The sequence below is a fragment of the Hippopotamus amphibius genome, chromosome X (assembly GCF_030028045.1).
Source record: "Hippopotamus amphibius kiboko isolate mHipAmp2 chromosome X, mHipAmp2.hap2, whole genome shotgun sequence".
Classification (NCBI taxonomy): domain Eukaryota; kingdom Metazoa; phylum Chordata; class Mammalia; order Artiodactyla; family Hippopotamidae; genus Hippopotamus; species Hippopotamus amphibius.
In genome coordinates, this window is record NC_080203.1 from 100,496,266 (window position 1) to 100,520,934 (window position 24,669).

At 39.4% G+C, this 24,669-nt stretch overlaps 1 protein-coding gene across 4 annotated transcripts in view; it reads left to right on the forward strand.

Annotated features, from left to right (window-relative positions):
• MED14 (mediator complex subunit 14) overlaps positions 1-24,669 on the forward strand; it is a 68,150-nt gene that overhangs the window by 38,213 nt on the left and 5,268 nt on the right. For 2 of the 4 annotated variants that reach the window (XM_057717837.1, XM_057717840.1), the window contains 14 exons: positions 2,475-2,635; positions 2,725-2,871; positions 6,677-6,768; positions 8,095-8,247; positions 8,468-8,737; positions 11,955-12,095; positions 13,586-13,697; positions 15,520-15,618; positions 16,387-16,518; positions 18,778-18,960; positions 19,863-20,098; positions 22,514-22,693; positions 22,792-22,899; positions 24,363-24,488. In XM_057717837.1, the coding sequence (XP_057573820.1) occupies positions 2,475-2,635; positions 2,725-2,871; positions 6,677-6,768; positions 8,095-8,247; positions 8,468-8,737; positions 11,955-12,095; positions 13,586-13,697; positions 15,520-15,618; positions 16,387-16,518; positions 18,778-18,960; positions 19,863-20,098; positions 22,514-22,693; positions 22,792-22,899; positions 24,363-24,488 (2,140 nt within the window). The remainder of the gene's footprint in view (positions 1-2,474; positions 2,636-2,724; positions 2,872-6,676; positions 6,769-8,094; positions 8,248-8,467; positions 8,738-11,954; positions 12,096-13,585; positions 13,698-15,519; positions 15,619-16,386; positions 16,519-18,777; positions 18,961-19,862; positions 20,099-22,513; positions 22,694-22,791; positions 22,900-24,362; positions 24,489-24,669) is intronic. The other 2 variants (XM_057717838.1, XM_057717839.1) reach the window with 2 other exon arrangements.

A 24,669-nucleotide genomic window follows, 5' to 3' on the forward strand; every position in this document is an offset into this window, starting at 1 on the left:
TGTCAGGTTTCCTTTTGGAAGAACCTTCTTTTTCTCCCCCTCACATGCTCATGCAGGGAGGATTAAAGTTATTGTTATTTTTATTTTCTCTATTGCATGTATAACCTTAAAAGCAAGTAAATATTTTACAGGTTCCTCGAAATAAAGCCAATTGTATCAGTATCACAGATTAAGAAAGTGACATAGAATCTATTTTTCAGGGTTGTGTTGTCCCTGACAACGTAAATTGGAAGGAGTCTTACTCACCTTAGTTCTGACTTCAAAACATGCTGGCTTCTGTGTGTTCATTTCCTAACCAGATGGATTTCATGAAACACCTATTTTATGTGAAAGAAAGATAATGTACTGCATTTATATTTTCAAAATCAAGATTTAAAAATCTGTCTGAATTGGCTGCTTTATAACTCCCATGGGTTAGGGGTACATTTCGAGGGGTAAGGGCAGCCCAAAGTCCTCAGTATGCCTGAAGTTGAAAGCACGTGTGTGGTGTATGCGATGTCTATAATAACTATCCCAAATAACGTTGGACAGAATCTTCCTGGCAGTGAGTGATAAGAAGTATGTAGTATGAAAGATTCACTTTTGAAAACACTTTAAAACCTGTACATTTAAAACAAGCTGTGGGGCTTCCTAGGTGGCGCAGTGGTTAAGAATCCACCTGCCAATGCAGAGGTCACGGGTTCGATCCTAGCTCCAGGAAGATCCCACATGCCACGGAGCAACTAAGCTCGTGTGCCAAAATAAATAAATAAATAAATAAAACAAGCTGTGGTAGAATTTTTAATTAACTGAGAAAATTTCAGTACTACATTAATTCTGTTTTTATGCAACCTGTATAGTTTTCTTTCCCCCTACAGATTTTATTTTTTACCATATGCAATCTCTGTCTCTTTTGTGTCCTCTTAAATTGTTTATTCTAGGTCAGTGGTTCTCACCTTCAGGGCAGCTTTCCCTGACAGGGAGCATTTAGCAATGTTTGGAGATATTTTTGGTTATCATTAACCGAGAAGAGGGTGTGGGAGGTGCTGCTGGCATCTGGTAGGTAGAGGCCAAGGCAGCCCAGGATAGCCCCCACAACAGAGTTCTCCAGCCCAGGGTGTCAATATTGCCAACATTGAGAAACCCTGTTCTAGGTGTTATATCTGAATAAGAGGCCCGAGATTCCATATTGCTAGTTACATTTGTTTTTTGCCTTAGATTTTGATAATCATTATACCATGTCTGATAATTAACCCACCTTCCCTATGAGTTACAGGATAATGTGTCATTAAATATTATTATTTCATCCATTACTGAAAAAACAGCTGAAATATATTGTCTCATAGTGTTTTATGGCAAATAAGATAGTTCATAAAGCTGCAAGAGATGGGTATTTTAAGACACCAAAGCTAATACATTCCTCAGGTATATGTGGTATATACAAGTGACAATATGTATGTTAAATGAGTTGATGCACGTATAGCTCCATCGCAATGAGTTGCCTCTACAGAGGAGGAGGGGAAAAGGTGGGGGGAGATAATGAACCTGAAATTTTGTCATGGCAGTCAGTGATCAAGACTTGGTTTTGGGACTTCCCTGGTGGGGCAGTGGTTAAGAATCCGCCTGCCAATGCGAGGGACACGGATTCGATCCCTGGTCCGGGAAGATCCCACATGCTGCAGAGCAACTAAGCCCGTGCACCACAACTACTAAAGCCTGCACTCTAGAACCCGTGAGCCACAACTACTGAGCCTCTGAGCCACAACTACTGAAGCCCGTATGCCTAGAGCCGATGCTCCACAACAAGAGAAGCCACTGCAGTGAGAAGCCCGTGCACTGCAACGAAGAGTAGCTTCCACTCACTGCAACTAGAGAAAGCCCGAGTGCAGCAACAAAAGACCCAACACAGCCATAAATAAATAAATAAACAGATGGATAGGGAAAGAAAAAGACTTGGATATATATGTTCTGTCATGTTTTAAAATCAGTGACCCATAAGGTAATTATTTATCTCCATTTTATACTTGCGAACTGAAATTCAGAGAGGTTGAATGTGGCCAAGTCAGAATTAGAATGCAAGTCCCTGACTCCAAAGCCCTTGTTCTTTTCGCTGTGTCATCCTGCCTTCAAAGAGTGGTCTTACAAATATTTTGTTCTCCTTAGCTTTTCCTTGAGGCAGTTCTAGGTAGATTTCATAGGAAGCCAGTATCTTTGATTTTGAGAAATTGTGGTCTTTTCTAATAACAAGATTAAGGCTGAAGGCGAACATTACTGTTAAGATGAGAGTCCTAATCCATGTTGATATGAATGGAAGTGGGTTAAATGCTAGTAATTGCTTTGAATTGCTGTGAATTGCTTCCTTCTCTTGTAGAAGGTGCCTAGTAGTGGAGTTTGAACCGAAGCTCTAATATGATACCCTGCTTGTCATTGTGTAGATTGTGCTTTTGTCTTTCTGTGATGTGAAGTACACTTTATATGCTGTCTTTCCTCACCAGAATTCCTCCCTGTAAGGGTGTAAATGAGGAAACCCAAAAGGCTCTGGACCGCTCTCTTCTCGATTGCACTTTCCGATTACAAGGTAGAAATAACCGCACCTGGGTGGCAGAGTTAGTGTTTGCAAATTGTCCACTTAATGGCACTTCTACCCGGGAGCAAGGTGAGATGCTTCACAGACTTTGTCTTTGCATATTTCTGGATTTTTTTTTTACTATTGATTACTATTAATCTTCTCTTTTAATCCTGTAGGACCATCCCGGCATGTTTATCTGACATATGAAAACCTGTTATCTGAACCTGTTGGTGGTAGAAAAGTGGTTGAAATGTTCCTTAATGACTGGAATAGCATTGCACGATTATATGAGTGTGTGTTGGAATTTGCACGTTCTCTACCAGGTACAAGTGATAATCTTCCTTTGGGGTGGGGGGCGGGGAAGCATCCCCCACTGCACCACTACCTTCTTTAACTGAGGAAGTAAAACATGCACATTGTTTAAAAAAAAATTCATGAGTATATCTAATGAAAAATAAGTTTCCCTTTTACCTCTGACTTCTGTTTCCTTCCCCAAGAGACAGCCACTGTTATGATTTATATATATTCAGAAAATTTTATACACAGGTATACCAGATTATAATAATGGTGCTTATTGAGAGTTTACTACATGCCATACAATGTAATAAACACTTTGTGAGGACTGAATGAGTTAATACAAGCAATCACCCTATGAGGTAGGTAATTTATCATTCCTCATTTTACAAATGAAGAAAACAAGTCACAGAGACTTAAGACATTTGCTGAAGTTCACATAGCTAGTAAAGGAAAGAGCTGGAATTGGAACCCATAAACCACTGTGCTATACTGCTTCAATACATCTCCCTGCCTGCCCTGGCCCCCTTTTGTTGAAATGGAAATTGAAGCCTACTACCTTTTTATGCTGCTGCTATCTTTTTTTCCTTTCTTTCTTTCTTTTTTTTTTTTAAGGATTTTATTGAGATATAATTGACATATAAAAACTCCATAAAGTATATAATTTGGTATTTTTTCTCTTATTAGTAATGTGTATATGGCAATCCCAATCTCCCAATTCATTCCTCCACAACCCCCGACCCCACCCCCCTACCCCCCGCTTTCCCCCCTTGGTGTCTATATGTTTGTTCTCTACATCTGTGTCTCTCTGCCATGCACACCGGTTGATCTGTACCATTTTTCTATATTCTGCATATATGTGTTACTATACGATACTTGTTTTTCTGACTTACTTCACTCTGTATGACAGTCTCTGGGTCCATCCATGTCTCTACAAATGACCCAATTTCATTCCTTTTTATGGCTGAGTGATATTTCATTGTATATATGTACCACGTCTTCTTTATCCATTCATTTGCTGATGGACATTTAGGTTGTTCCCATGACCTGGCTATTGTAAATAGTGCTGCAATGAACATTGGGGTGCATGTGTCTTTTTGAATTATGGTTTTCTCTGGGTATATGCCCAGCAGTGGGATTGCTGGGTCATATGGTAATTCTATTTGTAGTTTTTTGAGGAACCTCCAAACTGTTTTCCATAGTGGGCTGTACCAGCTTACATTCCCACCAATAGTGCAGGAGAGTTCCCTTTTCTCCACACCCTCTCCAGCATTTATTGTTTCTAGATTTTTTTGATGATGGCCATTCTGACCAGTGTGAGGTGATACCTCATTGTGGCTTTGACTTGCATTTCTCCAATGATCAGTGATGTTGAGCATCTTTTCATGTGTTTGTTGGCCATCTGTATGTCTTCTTTGGAGAAATGTCTATTTAGGTCTTCCGCCCACGTGTGGATTGGGTTATTTGCTTTTTTGATATTGAGTTGCATGAACTGTTTATATATTTTGGAGATTAATCCTTTGTTGATTCGTCTGCAAATATTTTCTCACATTCTGTGGGTCATCTTTTTGTCTTGTTTATAGTTTCCTTTGCTGTGCAAAAACTTTTAAGTTTCATTAGGTCCGACTTGTCTATTTTTGTTTTTATTTGCATTACTCTAGGAGGTAGGTCAAAAAAGATCTTGTTATGATTTATGTCAAAGAATGTTCTCTATGTTTTCATATGGTTTTTATATTTCAATTTGTTAATATGGTGTATCACATTGATTTTGCATATATTAAAGAATCCTTGCATCCCTGGGATAAACCCCACTTGATCATGGTGTATGATCCTTTTAATGTGTTGTTGGATTCTGTTGGCTAGTATTTTGTTGAGGATTTTTGCATCTAAATTCATCAGTGACATTGGTCTGTAGTTTTCTTCTTTTGTAGTATCTTTGTCTGGTTTTGGTATCAGGGTGATGGTGGCCTCGTAGAATGAGTTTGAGAGTGTTGCTTCCTCTGCAATTTTTTTGGAAGAGTTTGAGAAGGGTGGGTGTTAACTCTTCAAATGTTTGATAGAATTCACCTGTGAAGCCATCTGGTCCTGGACTTTTGTTTATTGAAAGATTTTTAATCACAGTTTCAATTTCATTACTTGTGATTGGTCTGTTCATATTTTCTATTTCTTCCTGATTCAGTCTTGAAAGGTTATACCTTTCTAAGAATTTGCCCATTTCTTCCAGGTTGTCCATTTTATTGGCATATAGTTGCTTGTAGTAGTCTCTTATGATGCTTTTTATTTCTGCGATATCCACTGTAACTTCTGTTTCATTTCTAATTTTATTAATTTGAGTCCTCTCCCTCTTTTTCTTGATGAGTCTGGCTAAAGGTTTATCGATTTTATTTATCTTCTCAAAGAACCAGCTTTTAGTTTTGTTGAACTTTGCCATTGTTTTCTTTGTTTCTGTTTCATTTATTTCTGCTCTGATCTTTATGATTTCTTTCCTTCTACTAACTTTGGGTTTTGTTTGTTCTTTCTCTAGTTTCTTTAGGTGTAAGGTTAGATTGTTTATTTGGGATTTTTCTTGTTTCTTGAGGTAGAATTGTATTGCTATAAACTTCCCCCTTAGAACTGCTTTTGCTGCATTCTGTAAGTTTTGGATCGTCATGTTTTCATTGTCATTTGTTTCTAGGTATTTTTTGATTTCCTCTTTGATTTCTTCAGTGATCTCTTGGTTATTTAGTAGTGTATTGTTTAGCCTCCATATGTTTGTGTTTTTTACAGTTTTTTTCCTGTAATTGATTTCTAATTTCATAGCCTTGTGGTTGGAAAAAAATGCTTGATACGATTTCAGTTTTCTTAAATTTACCGAGGCTTGATTTGTGACCCAAGATATGATCTATCGTGGAGAACGTTCCGTGTGCACTTGAGAAGAACGTGTAATCAGCTGTTTTTGGGTGGAATGTCCTATAAATATCAATTAATCTATCTGGTCATTTAAAGCTTGTGTTTCCTTATTAATTTTCTGTGTGGATGATCTGTCTATTGGTGTAAGTGAGATGTTAAAGTCCCCCACTATTATTGTGTTACTGTTGATTTCCTCTTTTATAGTTGTTAGCATTTGCCGTATGTATTGAGGTGCCCCTATATTGGGTGCGTATATATTTACAATTGTTATCTCTTCTTCTTGGATTGATCCCTTGATCTTTATGTGGTGTCCTTCCTTGTCTTTTGTGATAGTCTTTATTTTAAAGTCTGTTTTTTCTGATATGAGTATTGCTACTCCAGCTTTCTTTTGACTTCCATTTGCATGGAATATCTTTTTCCATCCCCTCATTCTCAGTCTGTATGTGTCCCTAGGTCTGAAGTGGGTCTCTTGTAGACAGTGTATATACGGCTCTTGTTTTCGTATCCATTTGGCCAGCCTGTCTTTTGGTTGGAGCGTTTAATCCATTTACATTCAAGGTAATTATCGATGTGTATGTTCCTATTACCATTTTCTTAATTGTTTTGGGTTTTTTTTTTTGTAGGTCCTTTTCTTCTCTTGTGTTTCCCACTTAGAGAAGTTCCTTTAGCATTTGTTGTAGGGGTTGTTTGGTGGTGCTGAATTCTCTTAGCTGTTGCTTCTCTGTAAAGCTTTTGATTTCTCTGTCAAATCTGAATGAGATCCTTGCTGGTTAGAGTAATCTTGGTTGTAGGTCTTTTTTTTTTTTTTTTTTTTTTAAACTAAGTTATATAGAGAGAGACCTTTCTATCTAGGCATATAATATTACCAAGATGCCCTCTTTTTCAAATATATATTTTTAAATTTTGCATGTAGAATCTTAAACTCCTTTTTTGTTTCCTGTTTAGACATACCCACTCATCTAAACATTTTCTCAGAAGTTCGTGTTTATAATTACCGAAAACTTATCTTGTGTTATGGAACCACCAAGGGAAGTTCAGTAAGTCTGTGAATTAATTAAAACTAAAGTTCCTCTCATATATCTTTAAAAAATCAAGGATTCAAAAATTATGAAAACTTTCTTGAAATAATTGAAGGTTCAAGTAAAAATTAGGGAAAAATGGTAATTTTTAAATGCTTCATTGATAAAAAAATATAGTATACGATAATGCTTAGCTCTTTAAAATTGAAAACGAAGGACTTCCTAGGTGGCGCAGTGGTTAAGAATCCACCTACCAATACAGGGGACACGGGTTTGAGCCCTGCTCTGGGACGATTCCACATGCCACAGAGCAACTAAGCCGTGTGCCACAACTATTGAGCCTGTGCTCTAGAGCCCCTGAGCCACAACTATTGAGCCCAAGTGCTGCAACTATTGAAGCCCACACGCCTAGGGCCCGTGCTCCACAACAAGAGAAGCCACTACAATGAGGAGCCCGTGCACCACAACGAAGAGTAGCCCCCGCTCTCGGCAACTAGAGAAAGCCCGTGTGCAGCAATGAAGACCCCGTGCAGCCAGTAAATAAATAAATTAATTAATTAAAAACAAAAATTGAAAACAAAAACTATACTCTCTTTGGAGTGTGTATTCTTGAAGAGTTTTGAACAAGATAGTGTACTTTTTGTATTTCTGGGTTTTTTTCCTTCACTGATTTCAGATCTGCTTAGCAGCATGATTACTGTAATGAAGACTGTGTATGAATGGTCTTGAACAATATGGTATGTCTATGCTTTTAGTCACATGACTATTAACATTATCTTGATCCTATATTAATCTTGAAGGTATTCCCCATCACCTATAATTCCTTACTTTTTTCCCCACCCCATATGTAAAGTCCTAGAAATTTAGTATATAAATTCAGGCAGCTAGTTTCTTTCTGGACTCTTCCACCTAAAGTAATATCAGAAATTACTTGAGTGTTTTAAAATCTATTAACTGAAGGTGGCATCTATATTGGGGCTGGCTTCCTTTCCCTTTAACACACTGCTCACCTAGAGGGTGACTCTTCTTCCGTTCAAGAGAAAATGCAAAAATAAGAACAATGATGATTTTCAAATAAAGTTTAACTGAAATTTTTTCTTCAGCATCTTTTCTGTATGTTTTATTTAGCAGAAGTGGGCTGTCTAACACACATATGCTCAGCGAATATACTGGTCCATAGGGACAGCACATCTGGAGTTTACAGGGTCTAGTCTTGTGAGTTGCTTCCACAAAAGACCTCATTTAGACCTTTGGCATTTTGCCTTACTGTTTAAACAGTAGTTTTTCTTCTGCTTGAATCTGTTCCTTTCTCGATTTTTGAAACATGTAATCTCTTTGATTTAGATTAGTATCCAATGGAATTCCATACATCAGAAATTTCACATTTCTTTGGGAACTGTTGGTCCAAACTCAGGATGCAGTAACTGTCACAATACCATTCTCCATCAGCTTCAAGAAATGTTCAACAAAACACCAAATGTGGTTCAGTTATTACAGGTAATTAAGTTCATTTTCTGTTTAAAAATGAGTCAGTGTTAGTGTCTCATGTAAAACTCCGCAAAAAGTCACGTGGACTTAACTTGTCTTTAATGACGGAAGTTTTTATGGAATGTGCCTGAAGGACATTGTCTCATTTGTGACGATTTTACCTTGAAAATTCTGCGGTTTTAGCATTTGTACAGAAACTGGCTGCTCTCACTGCGTTTGTTCCTTGTAGGTACTGTTTGATACTCAGGCTCCGTTGAATGCCATCAACAAACTGCCCACTGTGCCGATGTTGGGCTTGACCCAGAGAACCAACACTGCCTACCAGTGCTTCTCCATCCTGCCGCAGTCATCCACCCACATCAGACTGGCCTTCAGGAACATGTATTGCATTGATATATACTGCCGGAGTCGAGGCGTTGTGGCAATACGGGATGGGGCCTATAGTCTTTTTGATAATAGCAAGTTAGTTGAAGGTTTCTATCCTGCACCAGGACTCAAGGTAATGGACTTTAGTGTCATAGCATTAGTAAGCATAAATGCGATCTCTAAAACAATTCCTTCAAGAGGGAAATAACAGGGAAAAGCAACAAATTCCTGTTTAAGTTTAATGAATAGCCATATTAACTCAGCATCTCTGCAACTTCGTTCTGAAGGAGCTAGAACTTCTGGTAAAGTGCTGTGCCTATGGATATGAAGTGAGAAGATGTCCTTTCTTTTATTTCCTTACCATGTAATGAGTAAGGTGGAAGATACTGAAGAGAGTCCTATTTGCTAGTTGGAGCTTCAAGGAACTTTAAAAGTAATCTTTATCAGTGAATATTGAGAAGCTTTGATTATCAGTTCAACTGTGATACTTTTTTTTTTAAATGTAGGCCCTGGGCGAAAACCCCTGGAGATTTTGGTATGCTAGCTCAGTTGTATGTTCTTATAGTTTAGAGTCAAGTAGTTCCAAAATGCTTGTTTTGAAAATTAGTCCCACTCTTGCCGTTTTCCTACTGTGTTTTCAATTCTCATACGGTATAGCTCATTCTCTTGGTATTGACATCCTTACCTCTAAATAGCATGCTTTCATTGCTCTTTGTTGACTTCTTAGTTGAGGGCATTATCTGATTCTCATAATGGAAGATGAGGATTTAATTCTTTTTAAAAATTTTTTTCTTATATGCCTCTTCCCCTTTCCAGGCTGTTCCCAGTAAACATTTGCCTTCTTTCTTTCCCCCAACCGTGCAATATGGTTAGGTAGCAATTTAGATTAGATAACTTTTTAGTGTTCACATTATTATGAATATATAACTATTCTACCAAGCTTACTGTGATTACTTTTCCTTTCTTGCTCAACATTTATTTTCCTGGAAATTATTAACTTTTTTTTCTTAGGTCTCTCTGTACTTATTACTAACTCAACCTTAAGGTCTCTTCCATGTATGTAACTTTCCCCTCAGTACGCTCACAAATCAGATACCTTACCAGTTTCATCCTGAAGGCATCTCTTTCACAGTCCTCTGACCTCCAATCTGGAATGGTAGTGCTCCAGACCTTTGGCCCAATTTTGATTTAGGAATCTGCAGAAGGATGGTGAAGTGGGAGATTCCTTCACTTGTCTCTTTGTTGCGTGCCCTGTGGCTTGGACCCCACATCTTGTTCTTGGTTTACTTCATTGTTTTGGTGGGATACTTTCTATGTAGCTCCCTGGGAGAAGATACAGGGGAGGTTAATTTGAGACCTTGTATGTCGGAAAGCATCTTTAGTTTAGCCTCATCTAATTGAGAGAGCGGCTAGGTGTAGAATTCTGGATTGCAGTCATTTTCTATAAGAATTTCGAAGGCATTGCTCTGTTGTCCCCTAGCTTCTATAGTGACTGTTGAGACATTTAATCCTGTTCCAGTTCTTGAACCTTCTGTGACTAAGTGGATTCTTTCAGTCTGGAAACTTACATCCTTTTGTTCTGGGGAACTTCCTTGCACTGTTCCTCGAGTCTTTTCCTTTGTGTTCTCTGTTAGCTCTTTTTGGTACCCCTACTATTCTGAAGTCGGGCATCCTAGACTTATCCTTTAATTTTCTTATTTTTTTTTTCTCTTCTGTTTTTTGTCTCTTTGTTTCTGGGAGATTTCCTCATTCTTTTCCCCAATCTATTTTTCGTTTCCATCAAGAATTTTTTTTTTTGCCATCTTTTAAAAAATTTCTGAGAGCTCTTTTGGTTTCTAAAAGTTCATTTTATTATGACATCCTGTTCTATATGGCTGCATTATCTTCTCTTACCTCTTCTTACATAATCTCCATTTCATCCACTTTTTTTTGTTTCCATCTCTTCATATTTTCTTCAAATAAGTGATTCTTAACTCTCTGCTTTTATTTAAAGATGAGACTTGTTGACTGTGATCTTCGTTGCAGGATGATCTTCTTGGGCCATTTCATTGGGTGACTCCCAATATCAGTAGCTTTAGGTCTTTTTGTTGGGCCAGTGTGAATACCAAGAGTGTCAAAACTCTGCAAAGCTGTTGTGTATCTGGCTCCCAATTTTTGGCAAGTCACATAAGAGAAGAAAACTAGTATTCTCAGTATTCAGTATGTAAACTTTAATCTCCATTTTTAATATGGTACCCCTGCTCTCAATTGATCCTAGAGTTCCCCCAATCAGAGACCCTCTGCCCAGGTGGTAGAGATCAGCCTAACTCAGTGGGAATGACAGAGGCTCTGGAGGTTTTCACTGTCTCTAAGACTTTCACCCAGTCCTTTTGCTTTTAGTCTTTCATTCCCATTTCCAGAGGTATCTGATGCTGCCAGTTCCTTCATATCTTGGAGATCTGGATAGAAATAGCCTTGCTTCTTGGCTTTCTCCACTGCTTGCTTAAGAAAAAACTTCCTCACATCAGATAGTTCAGTTATCACTCAACCATCTGCTCTGTAGCCTCCTAGACTTGATTGCTGTTTCTCTCTTATCCCATTCTTTTTATCTTTGTGACTTACTGCTTAAAAAAATTTTTTAGGAGTTTCAGTGGGGTGTTGAGAGAAGATGAAGTGTGTGTTGTGAATAATCTATTATCTTTAATTAGAAATCAGACTATGTACCTTTAAAAGTTTTGCAGTAATTCTGATAAGCTTATAATCTATATTTTTGAAGATTGGGAAGGTGGAGGGTATTAAAGAGAATCGGTGCTTGAGACACAAATTCTGGTAGCCTTGCTTAATTTTTGATGATATAACCTATAAAACAAGACTGTCTCACTCTTGATGGTTCAAGAGTAAATCACATAAAATATAAAGGGGAAAGGTGGCTTAGTTTCTTTATTCAGTTTTCCTCTTTCATATTTTCTGGCTTAAAAAGTGAGACCGCTCACTAAATAGGAAGTTTTCCAAGTCATTAAAGTTACTTACATGCCTGCCATACAACTTTTTATTCTTTTCCACATTTCTGATTCAGAAATTAATAAAATATTTTGACCAGGGTGTACTTCTTTCTCCAACTTTTTGGTTGTGTAATAACATTTTTGCTGTTATTTTTCTTGTTGTGTTTAACTGTTTTCCTCAGTTTTCCCCCTTCTTTCAAAATGATCACTGTCTCTTTTAGATCGGCCTAACAATAGTGGCCATGTGTCAAACTTGTATTTCAGATATGGACATAATATGTTTGTTTCTGTTAGCACATTCTAAATGATTAAGAATAGCTTACTAAAGTTAGGTAAAATAATCTAAATTTGATCTGTTTATATCCATAGACATTCCTGAATATGTTTGTGGACAGCAATCAGGATGCTCGAAGAAGGTCTGTAAATGAGGACGATAATCCCCCTTCTCCCATTGGAGGAGATATGATGGATTCTTTAATCTCACAACTCCAGCCACAACCCCAGCAACAGGTGATGTCTAGCTGAAATTCCAAACGGTGTCACATTTGTGTTGCTTAAGAGGTTCTATAGGTGTCTACACTTCTTTGTTGAAAGGCAAGGACGTCCTTGGTGGACCCAAGATGCCCAAGAAATTCATATGAAAAAATAGTGACAAAGGGAGAGAGGAGGAGGCTTCTCGTGGTGGGAAGTAAATAGTACCAGAAACAGCATTAACCTCAGCCTCATGCACTTGAAATAATGTCACATGATCACCCATGTGGTCACAGAAGATGATGTCCAAATGGCCAGTAAGCACAGAGAAGATGAACGATGTCATCTGGCATCAGAGAATTACACACTGAAACCACAGTGAGATGATTGATACCCCATACACACAAAAATGGCTTTAAGGAAAAAAAATTGATAGTCCTTGCCAACATTTGGTATGAGGACCATCGGAAACTCTCATTTACCTCTGGAAGGTATGTAGGGTGGTACAACTACCTTGCCCGTGGTGTTTAGCATTCATTATTCCAGAGTGCTAAAGCTGAACGTTTTGCATGCCTATAACTTAACAGTTCTACCTTAGGTATATACGCAACAGAAACGCAGCCAGAAAACACGAGAATGTTCATAGCAACATTATTTATGCAAAGAATTGTTAACAACCCAAATGCCGGCAACAGTAGAATGAGTGAGTAAACTGGGGTATATTCATACAATGGAACACTTGACAGAAATGAGAAAAGCTATTGCTGCACGCAACAAAATGATGAATTTCACTGACATAATGTTCAACAGAAGAAGCCAGAGCCTAATGACTACATTCAGTACTTATATGAGATGCAAAAACAGGCAAAACCAAGCTTGAGTGAGGGAAGGCAGAGTTTGGGGAGGCGATAGAGACTTGGAAGGCGGGGGAGTGAGGTCTCTGGGATTCTGGTAATTTTTTTCATTATCTTGATCTATGTGGCAGTTACCTTTATAAAAACTCATCAGACTACACATTTAAGAGTTGTGTGCTTCGCTATATGTGATTCATACCTCAAGTTCAAAAAATAGACTAGGAACAATTACATTGCATTGTTTTTATGTACTGCCCGAAACACTGCCAGTTCAACTGCAGCATGCCATGAATTGCAAGGCACACGCTGATTTCAGAGATGTTAAAATGTGGGGAAAATTTATCTTAGAATCAATGAAATGGTAGATAAATAATATAGATAAATCAGTTATATGGCAGATAAAATGAACAAAAAACATCTTGGGGGCTGTAAGCAGTGGTACTGCAGGATCAGGAGTGATATTGTTGCTATTTTTAAAACATTTTGAAAGTCAGGGAGTTTTTTAAAAACTTGCATAATAATGTGAATTTGGGGCTTTTTCATACCTCACCTTTCCTTTTTGGTAACCAATGACGTGTGTAATTGTTGACACTGTAGCTCTTTATCGGGGAAAGCCACACTCGTGTAATCTGCATGGTTGGCCATTTTACCAACATGGAATTTTCTTCTTTTCAGCCATTTCCAAAGCAGCCAGGATCATCCGGCGCTTATCCTCTAACTTCGCCCCCTACATCTTATCACAGCACAGTTAACCAGTCTCCCTCTATGATGCACACACAGTCTCCAGGTAAGATATTACTTATTCTCTTGTTGTGTTCAACTTTCAGATCCAAATACACACACACACACACACACACACACACACACAGAGTGAGAAATACTACACATGTAGCCTTAGACATCAGAGAGAACTGGATATTTGCCATTCGTTCATTATGGCAGGGTTGTGCAATCTGTGTTCATGATTCAGGAGCACTTTTAAAAGGTTTGAATTAAGTGGAGTTGTTGTCACCCAGAGCCAGACTCGTGGCTCAAAATTCGTGGTTTTGTAAATAGTTTCATGGGAACACAGCCACGCCCATTTATGTAGTGTCTGTGGCTGCCTTCCTGCTTCGACGCCCCATGACAGAAAAGCCCCCTTACAGAAGGAGTTGGCAGAGCCCCGGTATATGTGAATGGTGCCCTGCCCTCAGAACTGGGCAGGCCACAATCTGCTCGTCTAAACAAAATGGCTCTGTTGGTGACCCCCTGAAGTGCGCTGTAAAAAATTGCTGGAGAATGCCAAATTTTGACTTTTAACTGAACAATTAATTCATTGGTATGTCTTAAGCGCTTGCTCTGTGTCTAACGCTGCACGGTGCTGGGGATTCAGCAGTGAGCCTGATAGCAGCCCTGCTTCTCGAGCTTACTATCTAGCAAGGAGGACTCATAGCAGCTTTTTAGCATAGATGAGCCCTTTCCTGCTCATCAGAGATGGTGGGACCTCAGGTGAAGACTTGGAAGTCATTGTCACGTCCTTGAAGGTCCCTGAAGGCTGAGCTGGTGGGGGACTCAGACCCTGGGAAGCTCCAGTAGTAGACAGTAGGAGAGCCTGAGGAGGAGCAGCTGGGGAGCAGGGGGGAGAACGGGAAGCAGGGTCCCAGCACCCGAGGGGAGGGGGTTTCTAGGATGTGAGTTGAGACTGGTTTTGCCTAGAAGGAAGGAGAGATGATGATTTTGAAATAATTATAGTAGCAGACAGGTATATAGTGCTTCCTGTGTGCCAACCCCTGTTCTAAGCACTTTACTCGTTTAATCCCCACAGCAAACCCGTGGCATAGGTCCTATTATTCCCATTTTACAGAGGAAAACTGAGGCATGGAGAAGTTAAGTCACTTGTCCAGATCACACAGCTAAATATGTAAATATAATACTTAAAGGTTTAATCAAGTTGATTAACATATTTATTGAATGTAAATATGTTAATATTGAACTCATTGTATTGAATTAATTGTATTAATAATTAATATGAAATTCTCTTACATAGTAGTAGAGAATTTGAAAGCTGCTGGTATTGAGGATAGTCATGGTAATATAGTAAGTATTTTAATTTTGCATTCATAGTTTTGGTAGCCATAGTCCCTGCCCTTCATAATCCTAAATGAAAGCTAGTCCTGTGGCTAAATACCATTTTTAAGCTCATGTCTCCCAGTTTTTTATATCTCCGTCTGGGCCTCTCCCCCAAACTCGAGTCCTATATTTTCCAGCTATCTATTCAGCATTTCTGTGTAGATGTTTAGTCAACATCTGAAACTCAGCACGGCTGAAACTAAATTCCTAATACCCCCCAGCCCTGCCCTGTGCTGCTTCTCCCATAGACACCCCGTCTCAGCAAGTGGCAGCTTCTTCCTTCCTGTTACTTGGGCCAAAGCTGTAGGAGTCATGTTGGATTCCTCTTCCTCTCACACCCACAGTCAGTCAGTTACCAAATATTGTCAGCTCTGTCTTCAGAATTTATCCAGAATCTAACCACTTTTCACCGTCTCAGCCTTCACCCTTTCCCAAGTCACTAACCATCTCTCTCACCTGGGTAACTGCAGTTGCCTCTAACTGGTTTCCCTGCCCTATAGTTTGTTTTTCAACAGCAGCTAGAGTGATCCTTCTGGAACAGAAGTTAGGTCATGACTCCTCTGCTCCAAACTCTGCAGCGGCCTCCCATCTCATTCAGGGTAAACCCTAAGTCCCCTAAGTGGCCTACAAGTCCCTGTGTGATCTGGGATCCTCCTTCCACCTCTCTGACCTAATCATCTTCCGTTCCCCCCTCCCCCGCATTGCTCACGCTGTTCTAGCCACACTGGCCTCCCCCTGTTATTTATAACTGCTGCTACCATTGGGGCCTTTGCACTAGCTCTTCTGTTTGCCTTCAGTATCTTATTCCCTGGATATCCTTATGCCTTATCCTTCACTTCATGGCTCAGCCCACAAAGCCCCTTCTCAGAGAGGTCTCTGGTTGCTCTATATAAAGAACAGCACCTACCTCCACCACTACATGATATAGCCCCCTTACCTTGCCCTGTTTTTCTCCATAGTACTTAGCATAATCTGGCATACATTTGTTTTTCTCATTATACTAGAATATGAACTCCATGAGGGCAGGAATTTTTGTCTCTTGTTAACTGCTGCATCCCCAGTACCTACAACGATGCTTGGCATGAAATTGATGTTCATGCCTACTTGTTGAATGAGTGAATGAGTGAATAAAAAAGTACACTGGATATTTATTTTTAAACATCAGCCAATATAAGAGCTAGAATTTGGGCCCCATGGAATCAGCCTCTCTCTTTTTCAATAATGAAATTATTCCCGTTTTTCTTTGTGCTACTTATGGGAGCTTTGCTACTTGTTTCTTTAGTCTGTAGAGAGTCTTAACTTGGGGTCCTTGGACAGGACATAATATGTGTCCTGCAAGATTATCTATAATTATTTTCCTTTATTAGGGAATCTGCATGCCGCCAGCTCCCCCAGTGGGGCTTTGAGAGCCCCATCACCAGCATCATTTGTTCCAACTCCTCCCCCTTCCTCGCATGGAATCTCAATAGGACCAGGGGCCAGTTTTGCTAGTCCACATGGTGAGTCCATACATGGAAATCGCTAGAGCATAAGAGTTTGCTGTGAAAGTAGTTTTTGTTAAATAAGTTTTTGTTAAATAAATTTTCTTTTTGCAAAATTAGCACTTGTGTATTGGGGAAATAGCAAAAGAAAATACGTTTTTCCTGCGAATTCCTGGTGGTCCAGTGGTTAGGACTCTGTGGTTCCACTGCAGGGGGCCCGGATTTGGAACTAAGATCCCACATGCTACGTGGTGCGGCAAAAAAAAACCAAACCAAACCAAAACAAAAAACATTTTTCCTAATCACACCACGAAGAGATCTACCGGTTAGTCTGTCTGCTTTGGACTCTCTCTCCCCCCCTCACTCGGCCTGTCACGTACCCACTGCTTGCCTGCCTACCTGCCCAAATCTCTGTTGCTTTATCTTGCTCTCTACCCATCTTCTTGTCTCCCGCCTCAAACACCACCCCCCGCAAAAAAATTGGGACCCTACCATATGTATTGTTTTGAGACTTGAATTTTGTAACTCAAAAATTCTATTTTGAATTTGTTCCAATAGATAAAGAATTAGAAGAGGTAGCCAGTGAGGTGTTTCCTTTCGAGTCCCCCAACCAGCTAGTTCCTCCTCCCAGAGGCATTTAATGCTATTAATTTCTCGTGCATTCTTGGAGAGATGTTTTATGCAGAGTGTTCTTTCCCCCTCTCTTTTACACACATGGCAGCATACTTTACACCATGTCCGGTGCCTTACTTTCGTCACTTAACTATGTCATGAATCCCATGCCAAATCGGAACATAAAGAGCTTCCTCAGGTTTTATAGCTGTGTAGCATCTGTGATTTTACTCTTTACTATTAATATATGCAGGAACATTTTTGTCAGTAAAAAACTACATCATCATACTAAATGGCTTCATAGTATCCCTTTGTCCGTGCATACCATGATTTAACTGCTCTCCTATTATGATACGTTGAGAATGTTTCTTTTTTCACAACTGAAAATGGTGTCTTCTCTGCTCACAGGATTATTTTCTTAGGTAAGTTCCTAGAAGTGGAATTGCTGTCTCAAAGTGTTTGAGAAATTCTAACGCTTTTGAAACATATTGCAAATTGCTTACCTGAAAGGCTGTACCAATTTCCTCTAGTATCGTACAAGAATGTCTGTTTTCCTGCATCATTGCCAAAACAGGGTATTGTGACTTTTTAAAATCTTGGTCATTGTGATAGGTAAAAAATGGCATCTTACTGTTCGATGTGTGGTTGTTTTGATTATTAGTGACGTTGAACTTTTTTTTATGTTCATTAGTCTTTTGTGTTTCTTATTTTACACCTGCCAGTTTATATCCTTTGCTTATATTCTTGTGTTTTTTCTTGCCGATTTGTAAGATTTCTGAGTAAGGAACATTTACTCTCTGATACATGGTAGAAGTATTTTCTCATTTTGTCATTTGGTTATAAAGGGGTGTAAATATGTTAAAAGTATGTGCAGGATTCTCCCATCCTGAGCATCCATACCCTGGAGAGGGTCCTTAGGGGGATGAGGAAGAGGAGAGTAAGAATCCCAAAGAACTTCTTTGGCTAAGTGGTCATGCTCTTCCCTACGGCATCTTTCTGGTTGGTGTCGGGTTTCTGGAAACTGCTAGTAATCATGTGGTTATTTGGGTGGCTGTTACATTGGCTTCTCTCATCATGAAATTCACCTGTAGTGCCGTGAAGGGTATGTTTGGAACATTCATTAAATGATTATAAACATCAAAAAAAAAGTATCTGCAGGATGAAATTTAAATTTCAGATTGTTCAGGAAGTCCCTGCTTTCAAACTTTGATTCTTGGTGCATTTCTTAGTCATTGTACCTTTTACGAAATAAAGAAAATGGAAAATTCCCTCTCTTCAGCCTTCTCTGAGTATAATGAACACATAATTTGTCAGGGTTAATTTAAAAATATAAGATTTCTGCCCTTAAAGGAGCTTTGAGATTTTTTTGCATATTTTCAAACATAGTGTTTGTTACATAGTGTAGATTGTTACATATTACACATCTCGAAAGTAAATTTTATTCTTTCTCAGTATTTTTTTATCTTCCTAATTTCTGCATCATGTTAAAAAGTACAAAAACTACACCAAACAGAGATTCAAATGTGCCATGTGCATCAGGCTTCAGTGAAATATCTTACTGAAAGAAAAAATATCACTACATAGGGTTTATGCATTTGAATGTTGTCAAATACTTTTCAGCTATTAAAATTAGGTTTTGAAAACCATTTGTTTACTTGTTTACAGGAACCCTGGACCCTAGTTCTCCATACACCATGGTGTCACCAAGTGGACGAGCAGGGAACTGGCCAGGGTCTCCTCAGGTGTCTGGCCCCTCACCAGCAACACGCATGCCTGGGATGTCACCAGCCAACCCATCACTACATTCTCCAGTTCCGGATGCTTCTCATTCCCCTCGAGCTGGAACAAGTGAGTGTTATCGACATCTTTTTGTTAGCTTTTAGGATAACCAACAAATGACCTATTTTGATCATTCTCTCCTCATCCTCACATTTGAAAGTCATGACTTAATAAGGATACTTAATAATAAAAAAAACTTTTATCCATTTAGTAAATTGGTTGTAATAATAGTTAATTTGCAAAAGTTGGGCAAAATGTGAGAAAGGGGAATGTTTCCTCCAGAAGTCTTCTGAGGTGAGTCCTGTACCACTGTTACAACTACTAACTTAGCTGCACTACTAGACCTTAAAAGATGCCTAAAGGTAACTGACAAGGTTATGCAAATTAACACAGAAGAGAAGAACTGTACAAATATGTTCATTAGCTTTTGCTGTGTGACTTTTAGTGGCTTAAAACAACAATCATATGTTACCTTGCTTTAGTGAAGAGCCCAGCTGGGTGATTCTTGCAGGCTCTGCTGGGCTCACTCATGCATCTGTGGTCCGCTCCTGGGCTGGCTGGGGCCTAGCTTCTTTCTGCTTCTTGTGGTCGCATACTTGATCATGGGCTTGCTCGCTGGGGCTGAACAGGGTTCCAAGAGAGTGAGTAAAAGCTTAGGTCTGCAGCTGGCACGGTGTCCCTTTGACTGCATTCTGTAGGCCACAGCAAGTCACAAGGCCAGCCCAGATTCCAGGTAACGAAGTAGAATCCATTCCTTGAAGGAGCTGCCACAAAGTCACACTGCAGGGGACCTGGCTACAGGGAGGAGGAGAACTGTAAGGAAGCTAATATGTGATGTTACACCACAAGGAGTAACGGGAACAGTACAGATTGCTATAGAAAAGCAAAGATGTGTGATAAAAGGCAAAACGGGGAACAGTGAGATAGTATGTACTTGTAAAAAAAAAAAATGACCTTTTCCTTCCCAAAAGGTTCCCAAACAATGCCAACAAACATGCCTCCACCTCGTAAACTACCTCAGCGCTCCTGGGCGGCCTCCATCCCTACCATCCTCACTCACAGTGCCTTGAATATTTTACTGCTGCCCTCTCCAACGCCAGGCCTCGTGCCTGGCCTGGCAGGTAGTTACCTTTGTTCTCCACTTGAGAGATTCCTTGGATCAGTCATCATGAGACGACATCTTCAAAGAATTATTCAACAAGAAACGGTATGTGGTACTTGGTGGAATTCCTAAGTGGTGATTGTCAAAGCAAGTGCTAAGTTGCCTTCTAGAATAGGATCTGAACTGAAGTGCTATTCCCTCACCTTTAACCAGCTTGTTAGAATTACGTTTTTCCATTCACCCGGGCATTAAAAATGTATCCACTATTTTCTTTTCCACTCTTACATTAACAAATTCCTTCATTTATAATTTGCCGTACTGTGGCTAACATGGACGTGGAGACAGGTCATCACAATTCCGTAGAACGAGTGCACCCAGGATCTGGCTTGGCAGAGGATAGCATATGAGTAACTACTTACCGTCTGGAATGCTTCTGCAGGCAGGCTGACTCTGAATCTGTGACCATAAAATTATTTATGATCACAAGGATGAAAGCTGAAAATAAGTAAATAATTAAAAACATGGGGACTTCCCTGCTGGTGCAGTGGTTAAGAATCTGCCTGCCAGTGCAGGGGACATGGGTTCAAGCCCCGGTCCAGGAGGATCCCACATGCCACGGAGCAACTAAGCCCGTGAGCCACAACTACCAAGCCTGTGCTCTAGAGCCCGCGAGCCACAACTTCTTGAGCCCAAGTGCCACAGCTACTGAAGCCCACACGCCTAGAGCCCATGCCCCGCAACAAGAGAAGCCACCACAACGAGAAGCCTGCGCACTGCAACAAAGAGTGGCCCCCGCTGGCCACAACTAGAGAAAGCCCACGTGCAACAATGAAGACCAAACGCAGCCAATATAAATAAATAAATAAATAAATAAATAAATAAATAAATAAATAAATAAATAAATTTTTTAAAAAACATATGAGCAATTGAATTGACTTAAAACTCTTATAGAAAAAGATTTTTATCCTGTGGTGATACCCTTAGGAGATAGCTCAGAGTTGAGAGCACCAGTTCTGCAATCAGGCTACCCCAGTTTGTAGCCAGGCCATGCCACTGGCTGGTACGAGCTTGGGCACATTTCTTCACCCTCTTGATAATAGTAGGTAATAGTATCTACCTAACTCACATCAGTTGTGGGAATTTGACATAATGTCATATAAAACCTTTACATAATGTCTTGGTATTCAGTTACATATTATTTATAATTATTATTATTGATATTTATGTTAATGAGGTAGTCAGAATGGTAAATGTTTAAAATATCCACAGATGGCACCAAGCTATTTTGCAGCCTTTATATTCGAATTTGAAAGAAATAAAAGTTTTAACGTAAGTTGAATACATTAGCATTCAAAATCGTAACCATCAGACCTGTAATCTAGCCTCACCTCTGCCACTTAAAAGCCATGTAAGCTTTCAGCCCTTTGAACCTGATTTGGCTCATCTGTGTAATCAACATATTAGGCTGGAGCAGAGGTCAGTAAACTATGGGCCTGGGGGCCAAGGCCTGCCCTCCACCTGTTTTTGTAAAGTTTTATTGGAACACAGACACACCCATTCAGTTGCATATTGTCTATGGCCACCTCTGATGGCCTCATTGGGTGGTTGCAGCAGAGACCATAGGACCTAAAATATTTACCAACCCCTGGGGTAGCATAAGGTCCCAATCCAGATCTAACATTTTGTAATTGAACTCTTTATTCTTTTTTTCTAATGGACCGTTTTTTAAAAAATTTCTTATTGTGGACAATTTTAAGAATATACAAAAGTAGAGAAAATCATATAATAAACCTGTCTGTTCTCATCACCCACCTTCAACAGTGAACTCACACTAAGATTGTTTCATCTGTAACTTCTCCTCCCAGATTGTTTGAGAGCAAATTCCTGACATCATTTCATCCATAATTACTGTTTCTTTATCATCAAATATGTAATTGGTGTCCAGATTTCACAAGTTGTCACAGGTTTTACCATCTGAATCAGAATCCATACATGTTTTTAAGTCCTTTTTAAACTATAGGTTCCATTTCTCATTAAATAATGTGTTTGTCGAAGAAGCCATATCATTTGTCCTGCAGTTTCTCACGTTCTGGATCTTGCTGATCGCATCCCTTTGAAATCATCTAACATGTTCTTTTGACCCCCATATTTCTGTAATATCGATCAACCCTGTGGATCTGACTACTGAATTCAGGCTCAAGTTGGTGGTTATTTCATAAGAGTATTTGATAAGTGGTGTTATGTTCTTCCATCAAGAGACATGTATTCCAAAGAAACTTACTTAAATGACTCTCCAAAAAAAAAAAAAAGAGAGAGAGAGACACATGATGTCTGATTGCCTCTCTCTTTGCCGTGTGGTTAGCAGTTGCTGGTGCTCAGTGCCTAGATACCTTTGTTTTGGAGCAGGTATCAACTTAGTTGTTTTACTTTTGAAACAATTCTCTGGTTAACATTTTCGTTTTCTCTTTGACTTACATATTATCTCACATGTTAATTTGATGCACGCTTCTTGTTTTGCAGCTACAGCTGATAAATTCCAATGAACCGGGAGTGATCATGTTTAAGACTGATGCGCTGAAATGCAGAGTAGCTCTTAGTCCCAAAACCAACCAAACACTTCAGCTAAAAGTGACACCTGAAAATGCAGGACAGTGGAAACCTGATGAACTTCAAGTTTTAGAGAAATTCTTCGAAACAAGAGTATGTGTTTCTTAATGCATAATTTTAATACAGTCAATGAAACAGAGGAGTCAAGGTAGAATGAAGAGTAACTTAACTTGCTTTTTTTATCCTTGTAGGTTGCAGGACCGCCATTTAAAGCCAATACATTAATAGCTTTCACCAAGCTGTTAGGAGCTCCTACACACATCCTCAGGGACTGTGTGCATATCATGAAGCTAGAGTTGGTAAGTTACAGAGACACACAAACTTCTAGCCAGATCGGTCTGAGGAGGTTGGAGTTGGTGGGAACAGTGTATGTTGGTTTTCACCCATTTATGTTATGTACCTCCATTTTTCTCTTGCATTCTTCTTAATTTTTAACTTAAATTTTATTTGTCTTTGGGTAGGTAACACAATCCTCTTGTATCTTTTGAATTTAGAATGAGGTGATACAGTGGGAAATTTCTAATCCATCCCTATCCAGCCATCTGGTCCCCCTCCCCACAGGCAACCCAAGTTATCAGCAGCTTCCCTCTTATAAAAACAAATACATTTAATATACTCTTCCTACTCCCAGATCATGAAATAATCCTCCCGTGATTTCTCCTAATACTGTTATGGATTCATTTTGTAAACTATTTACTTACATATTTGATCCATTTAAATATATCTGTGTGTCAAATTGGTGAGGTGTGGGGTCCAGTTTTTTCAGATGCCCCAACTGCCTTAATACCATTTATTGAAAAATCTATCCTCTGGGGAGATTTTTAATGCCTCTTCTTTCCTATGAAAGTATACAATTATATAGCCGGAATCCAGGTGGCAGCTAATTTTATTTTTCCAATCTTACAGTAGTCCTTTCATTTTAATGTTTCTAGCATTGCTTTGGGTAATTCCAAATACCTCACTCCTTTTTTCAGTTGGTGTTTTATTATTAATATTGGGACAGAAATGTTCTTTTGCTAATAGTCTCCGCATTTGGCTTCTGCTCTGATAGACTATAGGAAACATTATTTATACTTTAAAAAATCCTTTAAAAAATTTGAGTTTTTAAAGGAGTAAATATCTATGTCACTAAAAAAGCTCCAGTAGATATAATTAAGAATTATTAAAGCAGTTTGACTAGTTTGTTTTAGGGAAGAGTTGGAAATGAGACTGGGAAGTCTAGATTGGCACCAGTTAAGAAGCGCCTTGAATGCCAGTGTTACGGTCCTTAGGTCTGGGGAGTGGGGGAGCGGGGGAGCAGCATGGATCACTGCATGTCACTGAGCATTTGTGAGCTACATTAGAACCATGCTCTAGGACATTTGTCTGGCAGTGGTGTAGGGATGGACTGTAGAAGCAGCCACTGGAAGGGGCCATTTGGGGGGCCACGGGAGAAGTAACGGAGCCCTGAGCCCAGTGGCTCAGTGAAAACAGAGAGGAGGGAACAGATGTCAGATACACCGAGGACACAGAACCCGCAGGCCTTGGGAATTAATGAAGTGGCAGGGAAGGAAGGCGAACATATCATATAAATCAGAGCTGACTCTTCAGTTGGTAACTTCACATGTATATATTTCCTTTGAGAAAATGCAAGTTATCAACTTTACAATCTATTGATAATTGAGTATAAAATAAAATTCCATCTAACCTTTCAGGCTCTTACAGTAGAATATAATTTTAAATGTCCATATGACTTTATCGTAATTTTTTTTTTTTTCAAAAGTTTCCTGACCAGGCAACACAGCTAAAATGGAATGTTCAGTTTTGCCTGACGATCCCTCCCAGCGCACCACCAATTGCACCTCCTGGGACACCTGCTGTGGTGCTGAAATCCAAAATGCTATTTTTTGTAAGTACCACCTGGTGTGTGTGTGTGTGGTTGCAGGTGCGCAGAGCTTCTGAGGGAAAAGCCATTTGAGGATAATAGAGCATCTTTTGGGTAACTGCAGAAATTACCTGTTGCTGCGAAATGTAGGCCCAGATCCCTTGATTGTCAGTTTAGACCTTGTATAATCTTGGTTCCTTTAGTA